Below are 24,551 nucleotides of genomic sequence, written 5' to 3'. Positions count from 1 at the left end.
GTCTTGGTCATGAACCTGCAGCGGCGATAAGAAATAGGGTGCTCAGTCTCGGCGTTGGCCCTCGAACATCTTGATTTTGTCGATGCGGCTGAGGATGGGCTGGATACACTCATTGAGTGTTGTGATGTCGGCATCCTCCGGCAAGCTCTTCAGCACCGCTTTGAAATCGAGGTCAGGATGCCAATGCGCTATCTTGATGAGCACCCTGGTGATGGCCCCCTGGCAAAGAATCCGGGACTCTTCGGCAAGGGAGGCCGCCCGGTTGGAGTGGATCCGCTTCAAGGCGCCAACGACCCTCTCAAAGTATATGGTCAGGCTGGCGTTGGGGCTTAGGTTCACTTCCGGGGCGTACTCCATGCCCGACATCCCCATGATGACCAGTTGTTCGGTGGCCGAGTTTGCGATGGCGGCAAGGCGCTCGAGCCAGCGTTTCTCGTCCGCCTTGTGATCCTTAAGGTTGGCGGTCTCGTTCCTCAGCAGCTGCTTCTCCATCTTCAGCTCCCTTGTTAGGAGTCCCTCTCGGGTCAAGGCCCCCGACAGCATCTCCTTGAGCTCTCCCAGCTTCAGCTTGAGATCTTTGATGGAGGCGTTGGCTTCGGAGAGCTCTCCAGACTTGCCAATGATCTCACCCTGCGCCACTGTCAGGGCGCCGTTGAGCATGTCCTTCTCCTGGGACAGCTTCAAGGCCTGCTCCTCCAGCTCCTTCACCTTGCCGGCGCAGACCTGAGCTTGGGCATTGAAAGCTTCCTGATGCCTCTGCTCCAGCTCCTGGGTCCACTGCGCAATGAGCCGGCCCACTTCTTCATCCTTGCCGCGGAGCGTGGCGGCGAGCTTCTCCTCGTGCGTGGCAAGGTCCTCCTCCTGGGTCTTCAAGGCAGCCTCGTGCTGGGACCGGACGGCTGCGACTTCATCAGCCAACCTCTTCACCGTCTCCTGGGCCTTCTCGATGTCGGCCAGCCTCATGGTGAGCTCCAGGTCGCGCTTGGCCAGCGCGCTCTGAGCGGCCTTCAGCTTGTCCTGAGCCTGGCGCCACCAATCTTGTGCCTCGGCGACGTGCCCCTCGAAGTCTGCCTCCACTTTCTCCACCACCGCCGTCTTGGACTTGGCCTTGTCCATGCGAGCGCGGTGGAGAGCCTGGAGTTTCCGGAAGTTGGCACCCATGGCCTGGAGCAGCCGCTCCTCCTGGGAGCCATCGCCGTCAACACTCGGCTCGTCGACGACGTCAAGCCCGGCAGCGGCAAGCACCTCGCCGTTGAGCAATTCCCCCTCGATGGGGGCCTTGGAGCTTGACGCGCCTGGAAGGTGGACGAAGAGATCCTCACCCACCTTCAAGTACTTGCCGGAGCCAGAAGCAGCAGAGGAGGAGGGTGGGTCGTCGACCGCCGCCTCCTCGGCAGTGGCCTTGCCGGTCCCTTCGCCGGGCCCCTTGCCGGTCTCCTCGGCATGCCCCTTGTTGGGCCCATTAGTGGGCCCCTTGGCGGTGTCCTCGGCAGCACCCCTGGCGCTCTCCTCGGCAGCAATCTTCTCCACTTCCGCCGTGGCCTCCGCGGCGACGTCCTTGATGGTGGTATCGACGTCCTCCGTGGAGGGGCCTGGACACCAAGAAAGAGACGGGGTGGAGCCAAGATCGAAAGCCGGTGAGGAAAAGAGGAAAAGAAGAATGCAAACAGAAGAAAAGGGCGGGTAGCCTACCCGTGCTAGGCCGAGAGGCGGAAGCCCTTTCTCCACCAAGGTCCGGCGCCGAAGCAAAGCCACCAGCACGTGCATTCTCCTCCCCTCCTCCATGTGCATGGCCTCAGGGCTTGGAGCCTTTGTCGGGGACGCCCCTCATGGCGGTGTGGTAGATGGTGGTGGCACAATAGGAGAAGCCCTTTGTGGCTCCCCTTGGTGCTGCTCCCCTCCTGCATCCATGGCATGGTTAGCACTGAAGCATCGCGCATACTAATGGAGGGCGGATGATGGACTCACGCTGGGGGCTGGGCCGGGGGATGCTGTCCGGGCTGCTCGACACCACCAGTGGCGTGCCGGAGGTGCCTGCCAGGGGCTGGCCACTCGCCGAAGTCCTGGCCCTCTTCACCCTCTGGGCCAGCGTCTCCACATCCCTGCAAGATGAAGGCAAGTGAGCAACACCGTCGAGAGAAGTGTAAGGAATGAGGGAGGAAAGCAGAGGCTTACTCGTCATTTCCTTCCTCCTCTGTTGCTTTCCTTTTTCTCTCCGTGCTGAGGGGCCCGAAGTCGAAGGCAATTCCCGGGCCAACATCTGCTGGCGATGGGGAGGGCGGTGGCGACCGGGCGTGCTTGGACGACGAGGAAGCAGAGGCCCTCCTCCCCACTGCTTTGGCCTCCGCCGCCTTCTTCGTCACCGCGGCCCTCGTCTGGCGCACCGACGTCCCTTGAGCCAGCCACAGCTGCGCGGCCCGGCCAGGGCGAACTGGCTCACCAGAGGTAGCCCGCCGCAGAACTCGCCCCCTCCCGGTGGCTGGGGGATCGGAGGCCGCGATCTCCTGCCCTTCGTCCTCCTCCGAAGCCCCGTCGACGACGTCCTCGACAAGGGGGGCCCCGGCGCTGGTGCGATGGCCTCCCCAGCGGCCGCCGCCCACCGGGCAAGGTCCTCCTCCTCCTCTTCCACCACGGCGCTGTCCACCGTGCCGCCAGCGCTGCCGGCCTCCGCGGCAAGCTTTGCCGACTCCTTGGCGAGCCTTGCCTCCCGCAGCCTGGTGGCGATGTAGTCCAACTCCTCCTGAGAAGTATCCTGGACAAGCCGTGGCTCGGCGGCAACATACACCTCGTGCAAGGTGTCGAAGAACTCCCGCACCTTGAGCTCGTCAGGCTCAACCCAGCTCGGGTCAAGGCCATGCGCATGAACAGTGGCATCATGGTGATGATTTCTGACCGGCGAGAGTTGTTGCTGAGCGGGACCACTCCCGCCGGCAGCTTGAAGACATGCTCCTTGTCAACCTTGCCGGCCTTCGCGGCAGCCCTTGCCACCTTGCCAGACCGCTTGACCTCGCCTTCTTCATTCACCTCAAGCTGGAAGATCCGCTAGCAAAGGTGGGCGTGCCTTAGCACCGTCAGATTATGGTCGAGGCCGTGGCGGAGCCTCATGATGTCAGCGGCATTGACAAAAAGCCAGGCCGACCTCCCCTTGTCATGCAGAAGAGCGATCCAGCGACAGATGAAGTCCGCGCCGATCATCTCAAGGGTGAGCCCGGCCTGGGTAAGCCGGAGGATTCTGGTGGTGGCGACTGTGAGCTTCTCATCGTCGACGTCAACATCGCCCCAGTCCTTTCCACGGACCCGCGCCACTCGACGGACTTCACAGAACGCCGGCGGTTTCTCCTCCTCGATGAAGCACTACCGGCCCCGCCACTCTTCGCACCTTTCCTTCATGGCACTGTCCGGGTACGCTCCCTTGGCCCTCGGGATCCAAGCGATGCTGCCGGTGATGGCGCCTCCCTTTTGGATCTGAGGGGAGAAGTAGTGGCGGAAGAGCGCCATATTGGGGTGAACCCCGACGAAGCCCTCGCAGAGGTGTGCGAAAAGGGCCATGCACGCCACGACATTTGGGGTAAAATCCAAAAGGCGAAAGCTGAAGGTGTGCATGATATCCTTGAAGAAATCAGAGAAAGGGGGACAAAGCCTGCAAGAGAAGTAGTCGATGAAGAAAGGGTACCGATTTGGGGCAGGCCCAACGCTGGCAGGGATGACGCGCGTGGCCGGATGCCCCGTCGTTTCTCCCCCCGTCTTCACGCCCCACAGAAGCTTGTAGTACTCCCGGAGCATCGACACGTCGACCATCAAGGGAAAGAGGGCGAACTGCGCCCGTCGCGCCACCAGCTCGCTCTCCGACGGCTCCGCCGTGCCGACATCTTTGGCTACCTCTTTTCCTTTGGTGGATTTGGGCGCCATTACGGTCGCAGAAGGCGGAGGATGGCGGAAGTGCATCGGCGATGAGCGGGAGCAGAGAGGCTGGAGAAGAAAGGGGCAACGGTTCTGAGATTGAGGAAGGTGCAGGGAATGGGAAAAGTGAGCAGCGCGCCCACGGTTATTCCTTCGTATGGGCAAGGCGCGGGCCGCCTCCTTTCCCATTAACTGCGACGTGACGCATGCGTGCGGTCGCCATCCCACGCAAGCCTCCCACGTCATGCACGCTCCCCCACGATGCGCATCCGATGCAGGTCTTGGGGGGAAGCGCAGTGGGCGGAACAGTTACCGCAGTAAAAATCCGCCCCAACTGCCCGCGCACCATTTTGGGCCTGCCCAACAACGCGCTGCGCCTATGTGTGGCCCAGGCCCGGGGGATCCTGTTGGTGTACAAAAGTAGGGGCTCTGCTTTTGACCCCTTTACCTGTGCACGGACAGTCAGAGCCTCCCGCCACGGTCACGCACAGACACGGCAGGAAAGGGAAGTCGGAGAGAAGCCGAAGCCACAAGGACAAACGAAGCAACAACAAGGATCAAAGCCACCAAGATCGGATAGGCGTAGCAAGTTCCCCTGGCAAGGACCCTTGCCGGGGGTAGCTTCAGCAGCCCCGACAAGGCCCTTGTCGGGGCATCTCGCCCACGCCAACTGATCGAGCCACCCTTGAGCCCACCGACTCAAAACAGATGCATTGGAACAAGGCTCGGGAGGCACCTCCGTGGTGGCATGCAGATCTTTGTGAAGACATAGAATGCTCAAGATCAAGAGAGGATAGGAAGGCAACCATCCTCGCCGAAGAAACCCACAGGACCCCCGACAAGATCCTTGCCGAGGAAGCAAGCGCACCATGACAAGACCCTTGCCGGGCTACCTGGCAAGGCCACTGCCAGGCCCGCACCAGCCAAGTTCCCACCACCGTTCGCACTCAGCTGCCAGCCCAGCCAGCTAGACAGGCACCTGCGTGGCAGCATGCAATCCTTCGTGGAGGCTCTACCACCGCGCCACCTCAGCTGCCTGCCTGCCTGCGTGGCACCGCATACGCCACTGGCCAGGGCGCGTGTCGAAGCAAGGGAGTGCGGCGACGGACGGGACGGGCCTCGCCCCCGTCCCTAATAAAGCGAAGGGACACCTAAGCCTCGCATTAAATGCGTCTTGTACTATAAGGCTAGCAATAACCTCGCAACGCTGTAGCACTTTCCACCTCCTGTGTGCCACTGTGGCAACCCCTTACGCCTATAAAAGGAGGCCCATGGCATACAGAGAGGGGATTCGGCTCTTTTGAACCCCGCAGCACCCAGAGCTAGTTTGAGAGCTCAAGAACATTATTACAACCACCAAAGCAGGATCGTAGGGTTTTACGCATCTTTGCGGCCCGAACCTGGGTAAATCCCTCCATGTCTTCTGCTAGTCCCGCTCTTCTCACGATCCCCGCGCTCCGCAATCGCAGAAGGGATTCCAGTGATCCCATAGGTGTCATTTCCCACCGACACTTGCGTTGGCTTCTACCTATTGGCCCACATTTCAGCCTCCAAAAATGTGGCATGTATTCAACCCATTTTTCAGAATTTACAGTCTTTTTTTGCGCGGTAGAATTTACAGTCAATTTGTTTTTTTGAATTACAGCCATTAGCTGGGCTGGGTGAACAAATAATGTAGCGTCCATGCGGCCCATTTATTTTATTTCCTAAAACAATTACAGGCCATTTGCATTTTCTCGAAATACACGATTTTGCTGGGCTGATTCTAATTATAATGTTGGGTTGGGCCAGCAATGTTATCAAAAAATAAAAAGGTGCTGAGCATTTTGTTATAAATATATTGTAACGCCCCGGATACAACTTTCCATATTCATAACTCCGACTCTTGCCTTTTCCGGAGATGTGATTTATTATTTCCTCCGTGGTTGTGTTTCTGTCTGTTGTTTTGCATTTTGTTCTTGGTATGCATCTCGTCTCATAGCATCATGCGCATTGCATCGGCATCGTTTTCATAAAACTTGCATCCGTTCTGGTTCCGCCGGTTCTCTCCGTTGTCCGTTCGGAGCCCGACCACACTTGTACGCGCCCGCAACACCTCCGAAATATTATTTTATAAGTGGCATAAAAATGTTCTAGGAATGGGTTGCAACTTGTCGTGCGGTCTTATTATAGTGTAGGCAGGCCGCCTGCCAAGTTTCGTCGCATTCGGAGTCCGTTTGACTGCCCAACCGTTATATTTATAACCGCGATATAGTCGGTTTAATCGTCGGACGTTTCGGTCTCCAAAACTGCCACTGGGTCGCTCTGTTTCTCTCTCTTCTCAGCTCGAGACATTCTACACAGCCCACCTGCAGCCACCTAGTCCCCCCTTTGTCCGGAGCACACGATCGCGATCCGAGGGTCCGGAAACCCCCCCTAAACCCCCTAGAGACTAAACCCTAGCCCCCCTTTCCTATTTAAACCCCCCTCCTTCCAAATCTGGTCGCCCTAACCCCTCTCCTCCTTGTTTTCGCAGCCTCCTCCCACCTCATTGGCCGCACCGCCGCCTTCCCCCTCCAAATCCGGCGCCAGCCACCTCACCCGCGCCGCTTGTCGCGCCTCCATTGGCTCCGCCACCGTTCACCGCGCCCTCCTCCAACCCCAGGGCGCCACGCGTCTCCCCACAGCGCCTGCCCTGTTCAGCCCCTATGCCAGTTTCGGCGTGTTGCATTTTTTCCCTCTGGACGATTTTAGCAATTATTCAGTGTTTAGCTGTTTTACAGAAAACCCCCTAGATTTCATGCATTAATAATGTCATAACCGTGCATCGGATTAAAATGTTTTATATATGTAAAATGCTTAGAATTTTGTGTAGATTAATAATATGCCACTTTCATCTATGTTAAAAATGTTTAACTTGTTGTTTATTTAAATTTGCTAATATGCCATGTTAAAATGATTTATTTCATAACTAAATAACCGTAGCTCGGAATTAAATGTTCTTTATATGTAAATGGTGTGGAAAATGCCTAGTTTAACATGGTCCACTTTATTTTCCTGTTTAACAACTCTAAAATTATGTAATAGGCAGAACAGTACCAAAACTAAAATATGGACATGGGGATTTTCTGGAATTGTTGTTTGTTGTTCCGGCCTCATTTAAACTTGTCTAGATAGGTAGTTTTTCATATGCTTCACCCCTTGCCATGTTTAATAACATTTAATATTGTTGGGTACATAACCGAGATCAAACTAAATAATTGCATGTGGTGTTTCGTCAATATGCAACTCGTTGCATATTGAGCTCCACTTAACTTGTAGTGTTGTTTGTGCATATTGCTATGCCATGCCTCATTAAACCGGACATGCATCATACTTGTTTGTGCATCATGCCATGTTTATGTGTTGGTTGTTTACCATGTTGTTTGTTTCTTTCCGGTGTTGCTTCTTAGTTCTGGTTATGTTGCGATTGTGAGGATTCGTTCGACTACGTCCGTTCGTCTTCGTCATGGACTCGTTCTTCTTCCTTGCGGGATTTCAGGCAAGATGACCGCTACCCTGGATCTCACTACTATCATTGCTATGCTAGTTGCTTCGTTCTATCGCTATGCTGCGTTGCCTATCACCTGTTTATTCAAGCCATCCAAAATTTCCATGTCAGCCTCTAACCTTTGACACCTTTCCTATGCAAACCATTGCTTGGCTAGGTTACCGCTTTGCTCAGCCCCTCTTATAGCGTTGTTAGTTGCAGGTGAAGTTGAAGATTGCTCCATGGTGGACATGATTTTGGTTGGGATATCACAGTATCTCTTATATTATTAATGCATCTATATATTTGGTAAAGGGTGGAAGGCTCGGCCTTATGCCTGGTGTTTTGTTCCACTCTTGCCGCCCTAGTTTCCGTCATACCGGTGTTATGTTCCCGGATTTTGCGTTCCTTACGCGGTCCGGTGATTTATGGGACCCCCTTGATAGTTCGCTTTGAATAAAACTCCTCCAGCAAGGCCCAACCTTGGTTTTACCATTTGCCTCACCACCACCTACTTTTCCCTTGGGAGTCGCTCTCTCGAGGGTCATCTTTATTATAGCCCCCCCGGGCCAGTGCTTGTCTAAGTGTTGGTCCGAACTAGAGCCCTTTGCAGCGCCCCCTCAGGGAACTTGAGGTCTGGTTTTAGTTGTACGGATTGCTCATCCGGTGTTGCCCTGAGAACGAGATATGTGCAGCTCCTATCGGGATTGTCGGCGCATCGGGCGGTCTTGCTGGTCTTGTTTTACCATTGTCGAAATGTCTTGTAAACCGGGATTCCGAGTCTGATCGGGTCTTCCTGGGAGAAGGTCTATTCCTTCGTTGATCGTGAGAGCTTGTCATGGGCTAAGTTGGGACACCCCTGCAGGGTATAATCTTTCGAAAGTCATGCCTGCAGTTATTGGCAGATGGGAATTTGTTAATGTCCGGTTGTAGATAACTTGACACCAGATCCGAACTAAAATGCATCAACCGTGTGTGTAGCCGTGATGGTCTCTTCTCGGCGGAGTCCGAGAAGTGAACACGGTCTTTGGGTTATGTTTGACGTAAGTAGGAGTTCAGGATCACTTCTTGATCATTACTAGTTGACGACCGTTCCTTTGCTTCTATTCTCGCTCTTATTTGCGTATGTTAGCCACCATATATGCTTAGTCGCTGTTGCAGCCTCACCACTTTACCCCTTCCTTTCCTTTAAGCTTTGCTAGTCTTGATACCCATGGTAATGGGATTGTTGAGTCCTCATGGCTCACAGGTTACTACAACAACAGTTGCAGGTACAGGTTGTGCGATGATCATGACGCGAGAGCGATGTTTGCTTGCGTTGAGTTCTTCTTCTGCTTCTTCGATCAGGGGATAGGTTCCAGGTCGGCAGCCTGGCTAGCAGGGTGGATGTCGTTTGAGTTTATGTTTGTGTTTCATCCGTAGTCGGATGATGCTCTTATGTATTGTGATGTTGTATTCGTGTGGCATTGTATGCCTCTTGTATGTATCCCCATCTATTATGTAATGTTGATGTAATGATATCCACCTTGCAAAAGTGTTTCAATATGCGGGTCTATCCTTGGTGGGACCTTCGAGTTCCTTTTGGATAGGGTCGCATATTGGGCGTGACATATATTTAAATAATAAGTGATATTATTACATTCGTCGTTAAATCTTACCAAGCTTTTGTACACAATCACTAGGATTTTCGTGCCAAAACAATCCAGGATTTTATTGTTAAGAAATTATTTTTATAAGTTAATAAGATGTGGGATATTGTTTTCTTACATATGTAAGTATCTGTTAAATATATGATGACAATAAAAATAATACATAATAACATATAAAATAATATAAATATATATAATATAGTTAGAAGGGAAACATAAGTTGGACCTGGCGTTCCTATTCTTATATAGAAAAATAGAACACACCTCTGCGTTTTCTTAAAAAAATACATAAATTGGGCTGCCGATATTCAGGAAAAATAAAACCTCGGATGGGAGGTCCATAGGACGGTCTATACATGACGGCCCTCAAGAAAATACAAACAGGCCTATGGACCTCCCATCTGAGGTCGTGGGCTGCGCATGTTAAAAATCAAAGCCTAGACGGGGCAGCCCAAAACCCAGCTGATACTTGCTGCCCCAGTGATAATAAATGATACCTGCCAGCTCCCCGGCTTCGTTGTGAATTTATCTCCTATAGTAACTACGTTGAAGCACCTAAAAAAATGTAACTATGTTGACAAACCCGTGGGCCCCAATGTCAATATAGCATTAGGAGGAAGTATTTTTTCGATGAGGCACTTGCTTGCACACAGCCATAGACCTGGTGGATCCCGACTGTCCGCCTCTCCACGTACAGTCCTCTCTAGATTCCTCTCGTTTGTTCAGCATGTTCACAACGGCAAACAGCAGCGTCGCGGCAAGCGCACAAAGGCGCAGGAGGGGATCCGACCACCTGAGGAAGTGCCTTATTATTAACGAAACTACTGAACTAGCCTAGTGGCCAAGTGACACTACCCAACAGCTGTTCCGCCCGGGTTCGATTACACCTGTGCAGGGAAAATATCTCCAAATTTTTTGCCTCTGCCTTTATTGACATGGGGGTCCCCATTGTCATCTACGCACACCACGTCCAACACTTGCCAAAACTTTGTCCCTCGTTTTCTCTGTGTTTCGCACACTCGACATTGTGTGGGCATTTTGACTGTGCATCATATGAAGATGTGCTATGCAAGAATGTTGATCAGCATGATGTTAACTGGCTGGTAGTTCAATTTTCGACCATGAATAAAACTTCCAACATGATGTTAACCCTATTTGAAAATGCTGTGTTAATATAAATGCGCTGCCTCTGAAAGTTGCAGTTTCTTATCTGAAACTGAACTTGCAGTTTCTTATCTGAAACTGAAACTTGCAGTTTCTTCTCTGAGAATCACATTGTCTGCACTTTTATACTCCTATGAAACTACATTTTTTAAGTGCTAAAAATAGATCTCTAGAATTCATAAAATACTTCATATGCTCAATACTGCAAATGTGAAATTCAAAAGACATTCATATCTGAAAGTACTCTCAAAATACACAACACAAAACACAATTCCCAACCTGCAAGTACTCACAACCCTAAGCTCCTCCTGACAATTCCCAACCTGCCTGACTATTGGGCTGGGGGGAGGCAGTCCCCTCCTATTCCTCGGCGGCAGACAACCGCCCCATGAGACAATGTGAACGACGAGGGAGAGGATGGCGGGGAAGCATCATCGGACCAACTGCTTTTTTCCTCTTGCAGTTGGGTTCGGTCGACGAAGACTCCACCGGCTCGCTCTGGCACGACACCCTCACAAACGGCACCCTGTAGATGCTCGATCCTTCAATCTCTGGTGGATGCTCCATCTGGGATCAATACTCCCACCATCTGCGACGCCTCATACGGTACGCCTCATACTGGACATCGTCCCAAGTCTCCCAGATACACCTTCTGCTAGTGATGAACATCAGTGTACAACGGTAGTACAAGGAGGCGCCTTGAGACATTCAAATCTCTATTTTTGTACAGATCAACTAAAATTAAGCACCCCAGTCTGTAGAAACGCTTAAACATTAACAATGGGACTAGTTGATGAAACATACATTAACAAAGAGAAGCACTTTCTTTATCTACATTGGAAATGAAATGATAGAGAGGACACTCGCTCTATTTTAACTGTATTATTACTTCATTTATCAGTGACACTAGGGTCGAGCAGGTGGCAAACGAGGTGTACCATGTGTCGCAAGGATGGAGGTCGAGGGTGCTTAGACTGGGATGCTGAAGCTGGCTCTTTCAGTCACCAACATGGATGATTAAATTCATGGGACCTTTTGGTGCAGTTCACCTAAAATGAAGCAATGTCCCATGAGCTAGCAACTTCTTCTTCAATTTTTTTAAGAAAAGGGCTCCAGCCCCGGTTCCATTTCCATCAGAAAACGAAACCCACAGAGCTTCTTCTTCATTAGTTGCAATAAAATTGAGCAACATCAAGGTTGGTTGTGATGCTCCTGGAATGCTCAACTATAATTTGGATATCATTTGTGCAGTTCAAGTAAGATCGAGCGTGAAATGTATATCTCTGTTTGCACAAAAAAGGTGGAAAGGAGGGTGACTAACAAGTGATGAAACATGCATCAAATGAAAAGAAGCATGTTCCTTATCTAAATGGAAATCCTTCAAGGACAGTAGCAATTTCTAAAGCAGCGGCATTGCTAGATATCAGTGTGGGCATTAGGATTAACTATGACAACCGTTAAATACGACATTACTTTGGGCATGGGAGAGTAGGCGGACCAGGACAGTTGCATTTCTAACAAAAAGAACCAACTTATCTTAATGGGAAATTTAGTAGGACATGTAAAAAAGTGCCATTGATTCATATTACTGGAGGCATTACATTGAAAACAACATTGGTTTAACATGTCCTTACTTTTAACAGTGCGACTGCTACATTTTACTAGTGGCATTACATAAGAGTGGCTCGGGGCAACAAACATCAGAATATGATATCTGGGTTGGTCCCATTTTTGTTCGGTATAGCCACCTTATACTGTGTGAGGCTAGTAAATCTAGTGCTGGACTTACTCTGTTGACTTGTCCCCCAGTCCCCACTTTCTTTCCTTTTTCAACCAATAGATCGGGTTTATATTGAGTTTGTACTGCGTTTCCCTTTATTTCCCTATTAGACCTAGAGACCAGTTGGATAGCCAGTCTCTGCTACTTTTCGCCCCCATTATTTCCTCTTTCGACCAAGTCCTAGATTCAGGTAACAAATCCTCCCCCACCCCCACCCCCTTTCTTCCTTGTTTGAACCAAGTAGTACTAGATTCGAGTGCATGAACTAGTTTTACCTCTTAAACGTAAAAAATTAGGTGGTTTTTGAACAGCCGATCGATCCTATCTACGAGGGCCCCTGAGAAATAGTAAAAGATACAAATGCAGCGACGTCAGGAGCTTGGGAAGTAGAGCAAGGCCGATTTCGAAGGAAGTTATACCTAATGATCGCCGGGATGTCGCTAGGTGGGTGGCGGGAGGCCGGATCTGCCCACACTACGGCAGCAAGGAAGAAGGGTCGGAGGCCCTCCCTTGCCAACGGTGCTTGGGAGAGAACGGCAAGGCAGGCTGATCGGGATGCGCCAGCAGTGGTTAAGAGCCGTCGCCAAGGACGACCGCGTGAACATTGCACCTTCTCACCTTCCCTGACGGAGAGGATCCGGCTGGATCTGTGACCAGCGGTGAGCAGAGAGAGAGAGAGAGTGTGTGGCAACCGCTGTCGTGTTTAGATCTGGAGAGGCCGAGACAGTGTGAAGAGAGCAACACTAGCAAGCAAGCGCGGAGGCTCCTGCCTATATAGTGTAGTAGTACTAGTTTTCTTTTGTCTACCGGAGCCGGCTTGACCTCGTCAATGACTGTCGAGAAGTCTTCATGCACATGGCCTAGAGGCATAGTTGTCGTCATTTTGATCTGAAGCGCCGGATTATAACATATAATACGAAAAAATGCCACATGACAAGAAATCATGACCTCACTGCCCAAAGGAGACAACATGAATCCCGACGGACAAACTAGACGAGGAACAAAGCTCAAATTAAAGATAAACTCGTAGAAAAGGGGTCCGTTAATAGATGTCCTAATTAACATAGCCGTCTTGACCTAGATGGTAGCCGAGTAGTCTTCGTGCATGTGCCCCCAATGACTAGCCCAACTCAGTTGTCGCTGTTTAACCCTCGAAGTGATCCGAAGCACATGACACCTAATTTTGCAAGATGACAAGAAACCTTTTTTTTTAGATTTCTCACCACAACTACAGCCATGTACAACACAGCCTGCATGATATTTAGACGATAGCCAATCCAGGCATGCCTGCTGAAGTCTGGTCACATGCATGGACGAACTGATCTTCCGTGTCTTGCAGGGATCATCCAGGCACCAACGTAGTACAACACTTCTCTAGTACTATCGCTCGTCTCCCTCTTCTATTAAGTCACCCAACTTGCGGGGCCGGGGAGTGTGCCTATGGTCGGTTCTCAATTGCAGTCCCACATGTGTGTGCAAACGCAATATGACGCACATTCCATTCGGAGAGCAGCGTGCCAGACCGACCGACCATCTGGGGTGCGACGCGAACACGATGGGTGTGTTGTATACTCCGTACATGTGTACCTCCGTTTTCTAGAGGCTTTGCTCCATGGCGCAATCCATGGATACAAAATTAGTATACTGTACTATTTAAAAGTCGAGGGCGGGGATTTTCCTGCACGGTAGGCGGGGCAGTCCTGCCTGGTCGGTTCGACAGAGATGCGAGAAGACGAGGGAGTAGGCTGCTACAAACGTAGGGCTGTGTGATTTGACAGCAAGTTACTGTTGGACAGGTGGGGCCACGTGATTTGACTTGCCATTATCATTTTAACTATGGCGCTACGACCGGCGTGAGTCTCCTGATTCCTGACCACCTCCATACAGGTGCCTCTCCCAATGCTCCACCATGTAGTAGAGGCTGGCTCTTGCATGAGAGCCCACTTCTCCACTTTTCCCTTCCCTCTCTTTCCTCCACATATGCAAAAATGCCATGTAAAGCGCACTATTGTATTTACTTGCTCCTATAGGTGCTAAGCTTGCCACATAGGCATAAAGTCTGATGTGGCAAGTTAATCAAGAAGAGAGAGACTAGTTTGGTGACCCAAGGAAGAAACGGTGCTAAGTGCGTGTACCTAGGTGAAAAGACAATTTTGAGTCTATAGCTAATTAAATGAAGCAAACTTAGCAACAAAAAACTAATAAGCACACCATTTCATTGGAAGAGGTCACTCCTTGGCAAATGCAAAAAATACTAGTACTCCCTATGTCCCATAATATAAGAACATTTTTGGCACTACACGGAGTACGAAGAAAGTGATAGAGAGAAGTAAAAAAAATACACTTATAGCCAACCTTATAGCTAACCTTGTTGTAGTATGAGTGCTAAGTGATGACTATGTATGACATGCCAACATCAGATAGCCTAACGCACCGTGTGAAATCTCCAAGGGCGCGACCGCGCGAGCGACGCGATGGTCGTGGTAGGCGTGACCATGAAACGGGCTGCTGGCAGCCCTTGGATCTGAGATCAAATGGTCGCATGCTAAGTTGCTGAAAATTTGCAGAATAACCCTCCAGGATAGGATATGCACCCATAGGTCTAGAATCACACCATGCAACCGTTCGATCTCAGATCCAAGGGCTCTCGGAAGCATGTATCATGGGAGAATGGAAAGCCACTACCCTGCCGTTCGCACGCTGGCAGTTTGCTCCTACTCGTCCCCGCACGTCCTTTAATACTACGACGGTTCGCTCCTAGTTGTCCCGTCCTTTCACATTATGGCAGTTCCACTAATCCTAACCCTCCTCCCAAATCCATGGCGTCCCAAATCTCCACGATCGGCGGTGAGTACAAGGTTAGAACCATCACCGGCGATGAGTTCGACGTCGTCTACACCCGTTCTTCCACGACGGTGAAAGTATGCCTTTCTCGCTTCAAACGCATGTTCGAAAACTCAGATGATGAGTGGGTCGCTGGGCTAGATGTTGAGTAGACCACAGTCCTGGGATGAGAGAAGGATCTAAAGGACAAAGAGAGGAAGAAGCCCGCCGTGATCTAGGTTTGCGTGCATGACTTATGCTTGGTCTACCACATATGCCATGCCGATGTTGAATGCGTGTATTTTAAGGACTTCCTCGAGAGCAACCTAGTCAAATTCGTTACTGTAGACTTTGGTAATGACAAAGAAGTCCTGGGTCGGATAGGCTTCATTGTAGGAAACACCTTCGACCTCCAGAAGAATCGGCTGGTTTCCTCTCGTCAGCCTTCAGTGCTGACCCTGGCAGGAGCCATGGTTCATCCTTCGTACGGTAAACTGGAGAAACCTCCATACACGTTTCATCGTTATGCATGGCAGTGGAATGTACTAGATATAGACTACATCCACTATGTTGCAATGGATGGCTACCTTTTTTTCAATATCTACAAGGGTTGGATGAAGAGCAAGAGCCAAGTGTGCGGTTCAAGCAAAGAAGTATCAGCCAAGAGGAAGAGGGAGAAGGACGAAGTCGAGGACGTGGACAAGGACTCCGAGTAAGGCGGCAGTGTCGTTGCTCATGGTGGTTCTAATGCAGTGTCTACCGGAATAGTTGCAAAGTTTAATTTCAGGTGTGCTTAATTTAATTTGAGGGGTGTGTTGTGCCGAGCCCCCAGTAGAACTATGTTATGTTTCTTTTTGTTACTTTAACTCTTTAGTACGTACATACTAGTATTTCTTACTTTTCATATTTTAGTTGGTATAGTACTACCACTCGTTTCTTCACATTATATACGTACAATATATATGGCCAACATCATATAGCCAGCAGTTTAGTTGTCAAAGAATTTTGGGTGCTTAGTTTTGTCAAAGAATTCCAGGATGCTTAGTTTTATTTGAGGGGTGGGTTGTGCTGGACACCACTATTGTGACTAGCCTTTTTAATAGTACTATATGCATAATTCGGTGACAAGCGCTCTCTATATGTACCACCTTTTTTTTAATTTCAAGTTTTGCTCCATGGTGCAATCCATCGATACTACTACTGTACAAAAGTATACAATTCTTAAAAGGCTAGAGGGCGGGGCAGTCTAGCTTGGTCGGTTTCATGAGAGGCGAGGGCCTTTGTGATTTGACAGCTCATTACTGCTAGAAGGCGGGGCCTTGTGATTTGATTGCTCGTATAAATGCGCCGACGACCTGAGGAGGAGCAAAGAACCGTCCGGTATACTCAAGTTTTCCACTGGAGTAGTACTACGACGGAGGAGCACGAAACACGGCAGCCTAGTGCCATATGGCGATAAAAAATGATCTAATTTGCTAGTCATCTCATTGTTAGCATTGCTCTATTCATTCCCTCAAAAAAGCATTGTTCTATTCATGCCTCGCAGAGAACGTGACACGTGCGGCGAAACACCCGAAGCAAAAGGTGAAACACATGAGCAAAAGAAGAAGGAAGATTATCACCCCAAATGATCTAATTCGTCGCGGAGTCGTAACCGCTTCTTCATCGCCTCCATGACCTCCATCTCCTTGCGCGTCTCATCCGCCATCTTCTTCATTCTATCCATGATGCGGGATTTCTCGACGCGAGCCTGTGTCATCTGTTCCACGGCCGCATTACGTACCTTGACAACAGCCGGGTGCTCGATGCGGAGCTTCGCCAACTCCTCCTTCTGTTCCATGACGAGGGCCTGTAGCATCTTCATCGAGGAACTACTATTCTCATGCAGCTTCTTCCAGCCGGCGTTCTTCTCCTTCAATAGGTCGATCTCGTGACAGAGCTTCACCTTGTCCTCCTGAAGTCGTAGGATTTCGCCGGTTGCCTTCTTCTCAAAGGCAATGCTCTTCTTCAGCAGCATCACCAAGCCGGCGGTCAACTCCCCTGCTTATTGAGCTCAGCGGGCATGTCGTCGAGGCTCTCCTTCAGCAACTCCACCAAGCCTTGGATGAACTCCATCTACTTATTGAGGTGCTTATTGAGCTGACCGGGCATGCCGTCGAGGGATAATGACTCCAGCGCCGCCGACTCGACATGTTCGCCTCCACGGCTAGGGCACTCCTGGGCGCCATCGCCTGCCCGTGAGAGATCTTTCAAGGTCTCTGCGTGGCGGGAGCCCTCTTTTTTTTCTACAGCCTTGGTTGCCACCCCCTTGTTATGAGTAGTTCTCGACCTAGAGCTCTGCTCACCGGCCATGGCAACGACGGACGAAGAAGAAGCACTTATGAGGAGGAAAGGTAGAGTAATTTTCGGTTAGGTAGTTCCCCTTTTTATAACCTAAGTACTAGCACTGGTACTAATACCTGCATAGTGGGAACACGTTCAGGTTTGGTACGTACTAGTAGGTGTGAGCAGGCTTTCAAATGTGATGGGAACAAGGTAAATATTAATTGATGGTTTTGGTTTCGAGGCCCGAAACGGCTCCCGATGAGTTTAGCGGAACATAAATTTCAAGTATTACACTGCTCAAATGCGTAAATATTATGTTACTGTCAAAAATTGGCACAAAATACAAAGGAGACCAATGGAAGTACTACTAGCAACCCATGATTTAACTACTCGCATGCGAGCAGTGGAGTAATAATGTCTTTCTTCCGCCCTCACGTCCACTCAATTTACATGCGCTGTATTAATTGACCATCAATGAAGTGAACGACTTTACACACGTCAAATTATCACATGGGGTGGATCTTGGTACAAAACTGCGTCCGCCCGTGTACCCGCGTGTGCGTGCGAGGGAATGTTGCATGCGTGGCATGCGTGCACATCTTCGCTTCGTGCATGTACCACCAGTATGGCTCAGGGAGGATGAGTACATTCTTCTGGAACCAGCAGCACGTCACTGTGATCAATCCAGGCAAGGAGGTCATGACAATGCCTCCACATGTGCCACGTGGCTTCATGAACTGTAAGAGAGACATTGTGTAGTGTGCCATTGGAATTCTAATTTATGTGTTTTGCACATACTCGAAGTACTAGTAAGGTACACGTGCATTGCACGCATCAGATTTTGCAACCAAATTATGAATAAATACCACATTATAGCATGTAAGCTCTGAGTCATATATGCCTGATGTAGCCCTTCGTTTAATTCTTATAGTTCATCTCATTCAAAATCAATTAGTTTTTATAAAAAAAGCTAAGAATGCGGGAATAGGAAAAACATGGGATTATAGTGGAATGTCGTCTTGAATCCTACAGGATTGTACGAGTGTTTGATTGTGCATAGAAAAAACGCAGAATTCTTTCAAAGAGGTTTGAGTGGATGGGATGTTTCCTATGAAATCTAGTGCAAATGAATCATATGGAAAAATTTCTATGGTTTACAATCCTACGAATCAAACAACCAAGATAGGAAAAATTCCTAATGATTAGAATCCTCCAAAATTCCTTTGAGAATCCTTTGAATCAAAGAAGCCCTTAATCTATTTTATGATTCATGGAATTGTGCGTTGTAAAGCATAAAGTAAAAAAACAAATAATGGCAATTCAACTAGAAAAAAAGTTTGGGCAGTTATGATACGGAAGATTCTAGAACAAAAGAAAACCACTGTTGTTTTGAGGTTTGTGCATTATGCTTAAGTTCAACCATGGAGTCTGCTAGATTGTACATGTGGCAAAATTTGGTGGGGGGCTAGAAGATGGTGCGAGGGGCCGAGTGGGGGGAGACTATGAAGGAATGCACAAGTGCGAGATTGATATTTAGAGAGAGGGGGCGAGAACATGCGCTGTTGCACGCAGTGGCGGAGCCATGAAAAATAAATGAGCTAGGGGCCAAGCATTGCTAATCCTTTATGAGGAGGGTCAATTCATGAACTTAAACCATTTTTAGCAGCAATTCTCTAATGATCACATTCATATCAGCCTCGATATATAGTGATGTTGGGGGGGGGGGATGGCCCTTACTGCCCCCTGTCTTCGCCATTGTGCACGCGTTTGAGAGATGAAGCGGAAGGCATGGATGTTGAGAGGGGGACGTTGGATATATAATTAATGTGGGTGTATTAGCTATATATGTTAATCCTATATAGAGATGTATAGATTGATCGATGTGGACATGGGAAAGAGGCTGAGACCTCAGTGGATATATCGATTGATCGGTTTGTGTGGAAAACTATGAAAGACCTAGCTATATACACACATACATAGAGGAACATTGATTGTTGCGCATGCATGCGTGAGAGATAAAGAATGCCCGATATGATGGAGAGGGGGATGTGTGTGGGTGTGTGCCTTCATGGGAGACCGACCTGAAGAAAAAGATTGCATGTGTGCGATGGATAATGCCAACTGGTAGTGTGTGTGCATGCATGCATGAGAGAAACACTAAAGGAATTAGCTACTTTGCCATCTGCCACGGCAGACGGCAAAGGCAGGAACGGCGGACGGCAAATCTCCTTCTTTGCCATCTCTGTCATTGATTTACAGTATGTTCAGCAATTCATATTCATATGTATAGCCCATGCATATATCACAAATATCTAACACAGACCACAGGAAAAGAAGAACATCATAAGATCATCCATAAAAACATATATATCGTACAACTTGTATCACAAAGTAAGACGAGATCACACAAGTGTCGACAAATAAGATCACAAAGGTTGGCCTCCACATAACACAAAACTTAGGTGAGCATCATGGGATCTAGCAGCAACAACACCTAACCTACTAGATGGACACTGCAGTCCAGACCCAACTCCACAAGCACACTACATACTGATTTGCGACCGCGACGGTGATGCAACCACCACAACCAAAATTAAAAAGGCAAGGGAGGTGGGTGGTCCAGGTTGTTGTCTCCACGCCGCCTGTGTTTTCCATCTCTAAATGCCAAAAGGTCCAGGTTGTGGTCATCAGCCTTCTTCATGCCATCAGCATGATCACCATTGCCTTCTGCACCCCATCATCATCAGGCTGATTTGCTGCTGCTGCTCGTCCTCCTACTCCATCTGCATGGACAAGAGCAAGTTAGTTGAATGGCATGCACGATAAAACTGCAAGGCATATATATTCATCTACATTAATTGTACTACAGTACATATTTTGCATGGATGGGTTTGACTTCAACAGAGACTGAAGGAAGAGCATTTTCCCCTCCCAATCCAAAACCTGTTGTACAAGTACTACTCCAAGAGAAGGAACTATGGTACAACAAGAGGCGCTCCAAATCAAACTAAATCTCAGTTTCTTTATTTACTAGCTTCTCTTTCTTTCATTCATTTCCATCACCATCACCTTGGCTCGAGTTCTCTTTCTTTCACACTGCCAAAGGAATTCAGTTAGGAGTAACACTAAGTGAATCAAATTTGCAGATGATGTACTGAAAAGGGTGTTGTTTCTTGACAAGAAAAGGCAGAATTGATGTATTGAAAAGGGTGTTGTTTCTGAAACAATTGTCATATTATGAGTTCACCTAAGGAAATTAGGCTGGTTTCTGAAAGTTCAAATAAGGTGCACAAAGCCTTAAGGTTCAAATAACATGACCATGACAGTAAAAGTAATATTGACATGGAGTAAACATTAGCACTAATTGAAATGAGTAAACACTAGCAATATTAACAGAATTAAACACTGGCAATATTAATAGGAGTAAGTAGAAATATTAGTACAAGTGCCATAGTACTGCAAGTGCTAAATCTGATTTGGTCTTTTTGTAAGCTTTTACTCCTACACTACTGCTAATTAAATGAAGAAGATCTTGAACTAATGTAAGAGAAGAGAAAAAGGAGTGAGAAGCAAGAATTCAGTTAATTTTAATTAACTGGAAAAGGATTTAGTTAATTTTTACTCCTACACCAAATCTGGAATACTCCTACAGATCAGTACATTATTTAACAATGGAGAATGAAAACTGAACTCAGTCATTACTCATTAATACAACTTTTTGGTAGCAAAGTAGATTGACAGCTTAACTACTCAAGCAACGATACAAATGGGAAAATGGGGCTAAGGGATGAATATGATGGAGTATATATTGATTATATGGCTACTGGAGTTGATAAGACTTCAAGCAGAGGAACAAATGCCTCTAAATATAGCACTAGTAAGAAAAGTCTGACTGGTAGTGACACTGGAACTAGTAATGTGAGAAAGTAAAGGTCTAGCTAGTGGTTTGTATGAACCACTCCATTTAGATTTGTGTAGATTCATTTAGTTGAACAACATAAAAGCAAAATGGAGTAGTTCGACTACACAAAATGAAATACGCAAGGCCGCAGCAAGAACGCAGCTCACTTCAACTAAACTAAACTAAACTTATTTAGCTACTAAAGAAATAAGCAGCGACTGAAGCAACTAAACTGCAGTTATAAGGAGGAGTAGCAAGCAGTGACTAAAACTGCAGATACGTCAAGGTTAACATTGACAAACTACTGCAACTTTTCCTTATTACTCCAGCAAAACTACTGGAAAACTAACTGAATCTTTTCACTTGAATCAACTACTGCAACCAAATTCAGTGAATTAAGTATGCAAAGATACAAGTACTACCATCAGAGAGAAACTACTGCAACCAAACTGAATTAAGTATGCAGAGATACAGGAGAACAACTAACTGAATCTTTTCACTGAATTAAGTGTGGGCGAGGAACGTCTCCTGCACCCTCTGGGGAAGAAGAGGCGAGTGCAGCTGGCTCCTACCTCGTGCACCAGCCCCGCACGAACGCCGCACCAGCTCAAGACGCTCATCTGCCATTGCAGCCAGCAAGATCAAAAACATGTTGTCGTCAGAAAAAAAGAGGTATCTCAATCCAATGGGAATATGGGATCACTTACTCTGTTAACATAATGTGTGTTCCTTGTACTCCTTGCTTCTTTTCCCTGACACAAGCAAACCAAATGAAATGAGATCTTATTTATTTACAATCAAATCAAAACAAGGAAGCAAGGAAAAGTGAAGATGGGCTGCACTTTATTTTACTTCATTTCATTTCAGACAAGCAAACCAAAAGTAAGTTTATTTTTGTCATTGGATTGATGAATTGCAGCAACAGGGGTCCTCTCATGTAAATTAACATCAAGAGAAGATGAAACTAACTGGATTATTATCCTGGAGTACCAATTTCCTGACCATACTAGTCTTGCACATATTTAAACAAGCTAGGCAATTTGACTCGACGGTGTATACAAACAACAAGGAAGTGTTCATATAGCTAATTTAGGTGGAAACAAAATCACAGGACAACTTAAAGCTAGCCACCATGGTACCTCTCTCTCACACACACAGCAAAGCAAACTCCAAACTGAAATGCAGTTCTCACAAAAGAAAAAGAGAGGGAGGATGGCAAGTGAGGCTCACCATTGCATTGCAGTTGAAGTAGGACTCGCTAGTGATTTTGAATCGGCGCCCACACCACATGGTGCTCAGTCTCCTACTGCCACCGTATGGTCTCGAGCTGGGTGAGCTCGGCCTCCACCGCCCCCGTGTCGCACTGTGGTCTGCTGCCGGACGGCGAGCACCCGGCAGCCCAGGAAGCTCACACCGGCGTACGGGCTCGGCGGTCTGACAAAAAGTCACGAGAACAGAAGCAAATTCATAGCCTGGCAGCTCCCAGCGAGTTCAGATAGCTGAATTTATTCAGTTGCCTGTAGAGGAAGCTCTTGTCATGGAGGCTGACGAGGAGCGTGGACGACCGGAGCTGCCCCCCCGCCACCGCCACCGTCTCGCCGAGCTCCCGCTCCCGCACCACGATCTCCACCCTGGCCTCCTTCTCCCGCTGCTCCAACATGGATTGAGCACCGCTGTCCACGGATCGAGCACCGCCGCCCACGAATCGAGCACCGCCGCCACGAATCGATCACCCCGGCTACTAAAAATGTCACCTTTGACCGACGAGAGGGAGGAGCGGCCGGCCGGAGGAGGGGATTGGGACGGGAAGAGCTGGAAGCTCGGTGGTGGTGCGGCGACATCCTGGTGGCGCTGGGTGGCGTGGTTGCCGGAGGAAGGAGGCGATTGGGACAGGGAGAGCTGGAAGCTCGGTGGTGGTGCGGCGGCGTGCTGGTGGCGCTGGGTGGCGTGGTCGTCGAAGGAAGAGGCACCCTGGCGTGTGTGGGTGGCGTCGATGTCAGCGCGGGCGGCGAAGGCACGGGAGGCGAGGTCTGCGGCGCGTCGCTCGAGGAGGAGGCAGCGCCACTCGAGGCGGCGGGCGGCGGCGGCCTTGGCGGCGAGGAGGCGGGACTCTCCTGGGCAAGGAGAGAAACCGGTCAGTGGAGATGGTGAGCAGGGATAGGTGACCACCAGGAGGAGAGCTGGGCGGTGGGGAACGGCGGGGATCGTCGAAATCTGGCGGCAGCGTGGGGTGGAGAAAGGGGATCGAGGAAGACGAGAGAGATGGGATCCAATGCGGGTGTGTGTGCGCGTGGGTTGGGTGTGTGTGCATCGTGGGTGGGGCCCGAGGCTGTGTGGGTCGTGGGTGGGTGTGTGCCGGGGGCGGCCGTTAGATACGTTAGGTTATTTTCTTTGTCATCTTCTTTTGGGTTCTTTGCCGTCCGCTAGCAGACGGCAAAGAAAGTGGCCGTTAGTTTTTTCGTTAGTGGGTGCCACCTTCCTCTTTGCCGTCAGCCAGCGGACGGCAAAGATTCTTTGCCATCAGCCAGCGGACGGCAAAGAAATGGCAGATGGCAAAGACCTTCTTTGTTGTCTGCCATTTGTTTGCCGTCAGCTTCTTGGTAGCTGATGGCAAAGACCTTCTTTGCCGTCCGCTAGCTGACGGCAAAGAATTGGCAGACGGCAAATTCCCTGATTCCAGTAGTGAAAGTTAGTGGTACAATTATAAAGAGAAGACAACTGTGTCGGATTGTGGGTTCCGGCAGACCCTTGAGATTCGAACTCTGGGGTGCACGCGAAGATCTCTCCCTCACCAACTCACGTCTTGAAGCCTCGCACGGAATCTAGGCTGCACGATGAACAACACAAGGGACGCAAGGTTTATACTGGTTCAGGCCACCATGGTGGTGTAATACCCTACTCCAGTGTGTGGTGTGGTGGATTGCCTCTGGGGCTGATGAAGAACAGTACAAGGGAAGAACAGCCTCGCGAGGGATCTTCTTGTGGTGGTGTTGTCTCTTGGGGAGGATTGGATCTGGATCCCCTTCTACTATGGGGGATATCCCTATTTATAGAGCGAGGCCCTAGTCCTCTTCCCAAATATTGAGCGGGAAGGGCGCCAACAATTGGCCATTTTGAAGGGGAACATCTAGTACACTTATCCTGACGAAAGTTGGTCCTTGACTGCCAAAGACTCTGACGATGACGCCGTCTTGGGCTCCATAGTGACCTCCATCCTGCCACCTTGCTGGTCTTGGTCTTGTTGCACTGAAATGGTAGCCTTTGCCTGATACTCGGGCCTGTGCTTGCCCCCTTTGCACCAAAGGGGAAACAAGGACACTGCGCAGGACGGCGCCCGCCTACGCCCGCCTGGCCTCGATCGTCATGGCTTGCGTTACGGGCACCTCGCGAGGTACCCCTGGCTTGATCTCTCCACCTCCTCGCGAGCCAGCCTGACGAGGCCGCTCCTGAGGAAGCTTCATGACGTCCGCCCTGCGAGGCTTGGCCCCTCACGAGAGTCTT

At 49.3% G+C, this 24,551-nt stretch overlaps 1 protein-coding gene across 2 annotated transcripts; it reads right to left on the bottom strand.

Moving 5' to 3' along the window:
• Window positions 1-19,490: 19,490 nt before the first annotated feature.
• LOC123161809 (uncharacterized) lies at window positions 19,491-23,354 on the bottom strand. 2 transcript variants are annotated; one of them, XM_044579624.1, is made up of 4 exons: window positions 22,281-23,354; window positions 21,758-21,802; window positions 21,538-21,670; window positions 19,491-20,245 (listed from the first exon to the last, which is right to left on the bottom strand). In XM_044579624.1, exons 1-4 carry the CDS (start codon window positions 22,338-22,340, stop codon window positions 20,241-20,243), a joined length of 243 nt encoding a protein of 80 aa, XP_044435559.1. In that variant the 5' UTR covers window positions 22,341-23,354; the 3' UTR covers window positions 19,491-20,240. The 2 variants fall into 2 exon arrangements, with proteins under 2 accessions (XP_044435559.1, XP_044435558.1); XM_044579623.1 differs by having other exon boundaries at window positions 19,491-19,932; window positions 22,281-23,349.
• Window positions 23,355-24,551: the final 1,197 nt, after the last annotated feature.

This window comes from Triticum aestivum, chromosome 7B, assembly GCF_018294505.1.
Source record: "Triticum aestivum cultivar Chinese Spring chromosome 7B, IWGSC CS RefSeq v2.1, whole genome shotgun sequence".
NCBI classification, from domain to species: Eukaryota; Viridiplantae; Streptophyta; class Magnoliopsida; order Poales; family Poaceae; genus Triticum; species Triticum aestivum.
Note: the sequence above shows the minus strand (reverse complement) of the source record. Positions and strands in the feature narration are given on the sequence as shown.